The sequence below is a fragment of the Fonticula alba genome (genome assembly GCF_000388065.1).
Source record: "Fonticula alba strain ATCC 38817 unplaced genomic scaffold supercont2.12, whole genome shotgun sequence".
Lineage (NCBI taxonomy): Eukaryota > Rotosphaerida > Fonticulaceae > Fonticula > Fonticula alba.
Window position 1 is genome coordinate 48,458 of NW_009242982.1, and position 2,902 is coordinate 51,359.

The 2,902-nt window shown below is 71.8% G+C and overlaps 2 protein-coding genes across 2 annotated transcripts in view; both read left to right on the top strand.

Moving 5' to 3' along the window:
• H696_05560 (hypothetical protein) overlaps positions 1-329 on the top strand; it is a gene marked incomplete at both ends in the record, with an annotated part of 921 nt that extends 592 nt beyond the window's left edge. Inside the window, 2 exons of the mRNA XM_009499373.1 lie at positions 76-149; positions 245-329. Of these exons, the coding sequence (XP_009497648.1) occupies positions 76-149; positions 245-329 (159 nt within the window). The remainder of the gene's footprint in view (positions 1-75; positions 150-244) is intronic.
• Positions 330-2,813: 2,484 nt separating this feature from the next.
• Positions 2,814-2,902, top strand: part of H696_05561 (hypothetical protein) — a gene marked incomplete at both ends in the record, with an annotated part of 1,786 nt that continues 1,697 nt past the window's right edge. The window contains one exon of the mRNA XM_009499374.1: positions 2,814-2,819. Coding sequence (XP_009497649.1) covers positions 2,814-2,819 — 6 coding nt within the window. The remainder of the gene's footprint in view (positions 2,820-2,902) is intronic.

Genomic DNA, 2,902 nt, shown 5'->3' on the forward strand with positions numbered 1-2,902 from the left:
CCCCCCCCCCCTCACTTGCTTACTTGCGCCCCGGCGCTCGGTGCCTTGCCCCGACACTGACACCCCCACAGCAAGGCCGCTCGCGCTGCCACCGCCCCCGGCGCCCGCCGTGGTGCCGTCGGCTTCGTCCAGGATAGCCGCATGGAGCTGTGCGTCGTCCTTTGCCACCATTGCCATCATTGCCGGGTCGCCGCCTTCCCCCGCCCCGCTGACGCCGCCCCTCGCCCCCCCACCACCCCCACAGTGACCCGGTCCACATCCTCATCTTCGCCGTGGCCTTCATTTTCATTGTCTTTGTTCTCCACATCGGTAGCAAGCTCTTCCGCTAATGGCCGGACCGCGGGCAGTCCGCGCCGCCGTGCGCCTATCTCTCTCCCTCTCTCTCTCTCCCCCTTTTCACACCCCCGGGAGCCGTCGCGTGCGCCGGCCACTAGATCGGCCCCGGTGCATGTGCCCTCCCTCCTTTTCCCCCCCCCCCCCTCTCTCCTCTGTATGTCCTTTGTCCTTTTTTTTCTCGGCTCGCCCTCGCACATCCCCACCGCCCCCTCCCCACGGCGGGCGAGGGAGACGGATGATGGCGCGCACACCTCTCCGCCGCGCAGGGGGAGGACGGCTCGCCGGGGCCGCCGCATGCGTAACCCTTTTCATAATAAAAAAAAACAGTCCATGTTCCACGCTCCCCTGATTGTTTGTCCTTGTGGCCCCTGCGTTCGTGCGCGTGTATGCACGCGTGCCCGCGTCGTGCACCTAAGAGCGGGCCGAGGGGGCGCAGGCGACGACACAAGTGCCGGCATGTGGGTTGGCGATGCAGCCGAGGAGCAGGCAAGGAGGGCCGGGCCCGAGACCAGGCGGATTCTCCCCTCTCCCAACGGGCGCGATCGCGCCGTCCGGCGCGGGGGGGCGGCGGCCACGGCCGCACGGAGAGGGGCCGAAGGAGCGCAAATCTCCCCCGACACTGCTGGGGTACACACAAACAGGCGAGGCATGTCCATGCCCCCCCCCCCCCCCCCCCGGCGCCCCCGCACATAAGTCGAGCAAGAGCTGTGGGCCGCAAAATAAGAACGCGCGAGTGGAGGCGATTGATTGGCTGGCCCGGCAGAAAGATTGTGTTTGTGCGGCCGCTCCTGGGCTCATCATGCCACAGCGCGTCCCGTGCGCCCCGGCCGTGTCATCCTCTAAATAGCATTTATCCGCATGTGATCCGCGGCCGGGTTCGGGCTTTCAACCCTAGGCCGGCCCGGTGAGCGGCCGCCGGCCCACCTCTGGGAGGGGGGGCGGGGCGCGCGGCGTGTCTCATGCTCCTCTGTGTGTCACAGCCTCTCCCCCCGCCGCCTGCCCCACACCCGGGGTCTTGCGGCCTGCGCGCGCTGTGTGGCTGTCCCTTGCCCGGCAGCCTCTGCTCCCCCCGGCCCGCCAGGGAGGGGGCCGCGGCCCAGGTGCCCGCCCCCCCCCCCCCCCCCGCCCCCCGCCGCGCCCCCCCGCAGAAGGAGAGGGGGGGGGACGGGCAGCAAGACGCCGGTCTTGGCTGTCCCGAGCGCGGGCCTGCGGGTGGCGCGGGCGGAACGCTTCGGAAAAACGGGCGTGCGAAGGCCACGACGACGATAGCAACATGCAAACAACATATGTGTGTGCAATAGTGCTGGCCGCCCGCCCGTCCCGCGCCCGTCCGCCTCCCCCGCCGCCCCCCCCACCCCCGTGCAGACGCCCCCCCCCCCCCCCCCCCCGGGCCCCGGTCGTGCTCCCGACCGATGGGCGGCCCAGGGGGTCGGAAACGCCTGGCCGAGGTGTGCTGCCCAAGGAAAAGGCCCCATTTTTAAATGGGCTCTATTTGATGTGTGCCGCTGCCCCGGCCTCTCTCTTGCGCGGCAGGCCGGACCCGAGCCAGAGAGAAAGGCCCGGTCGGCCCCGGTCTGCCCTTCTGCACGAGCTCAGGGGGGGGGGAAAAAAAAAACAACCCTAGAGAGCCACTCGGCCGAAGGTGGGCCTCTCCCCCGGCCGAGCAAGCCTTGGCCCGGCGGCGCCTCGGCAGAGCGCGCCGCTCGGGAGATCGCCAGCCCTTCGGCCCTGGCTGCCGCTCGGGGCCCGGGGGCGGGCGGGCGGGCGGGGGAGAATCAAGCGAGCGGCCGGGGATGACTTAGTGTGCGTCCTGCCCGCCGCCAAGCTACCGGGCGCGCCCTCCTCCTCGCCCGGGCGCGCTCCCAGGACCCAGTAGCTCGATGGCCGAGGGCCCCGGCCCGGAGGGGGCCCTGTTGCCCCCGGGCCTCGGCCGGGTGTCCTGGGCCACGGCAGGCGCCCCATGGCCGAGGGTGGGGCGCGAGGCAGGCGCCCCAGCGCACCCGCACCTGCCCCCGCCGGGCAGGCGCGTCCTCCCACAAGCACAACCGCTCACACGCGCACACACGCACACATACACGCCCGCCCGCCTGCACACTGCGGCGCAGCTGCCAACAGAGGCCGGCGGCTCCTAGACCCACCTGACCCGGCCGGCGCGCCCGGTTCCCCCTTCGCCCCCCGCCACCGGCCGGAGCCCGGACGACCAGTGTTGTTTTTTTTTTTCGGGCCTCCCTGTTGTGGTGGTGTCCCCGGCCCCGCCGCGTTCACGCTCTTTCCGCTCTCGTCCTGCGGCGGGGCCGCGCATGCGCGCCCAGGTCCACGAGACGGCCGCACACAACGGCCCGCGGCACCACCCGCCCTGGGCCCGGCTCCAGACCCTCTCCCCCCGGTCCCGAGAGTCAGACCATGGCGTGTCCCTTGCTGGGTTGCCGCCCCGGCTTCGCCGCCAGAACGGAGGCCGAAGGCCCGGCCCGCCCCCCATGCATGTTTGCGCCCACGCAGGACGACGACACAGCCGGGGCTGCCGCGGTCCTGCTCCCCCCCTCCTGGCGCTGCCGGCCCCGAGGTC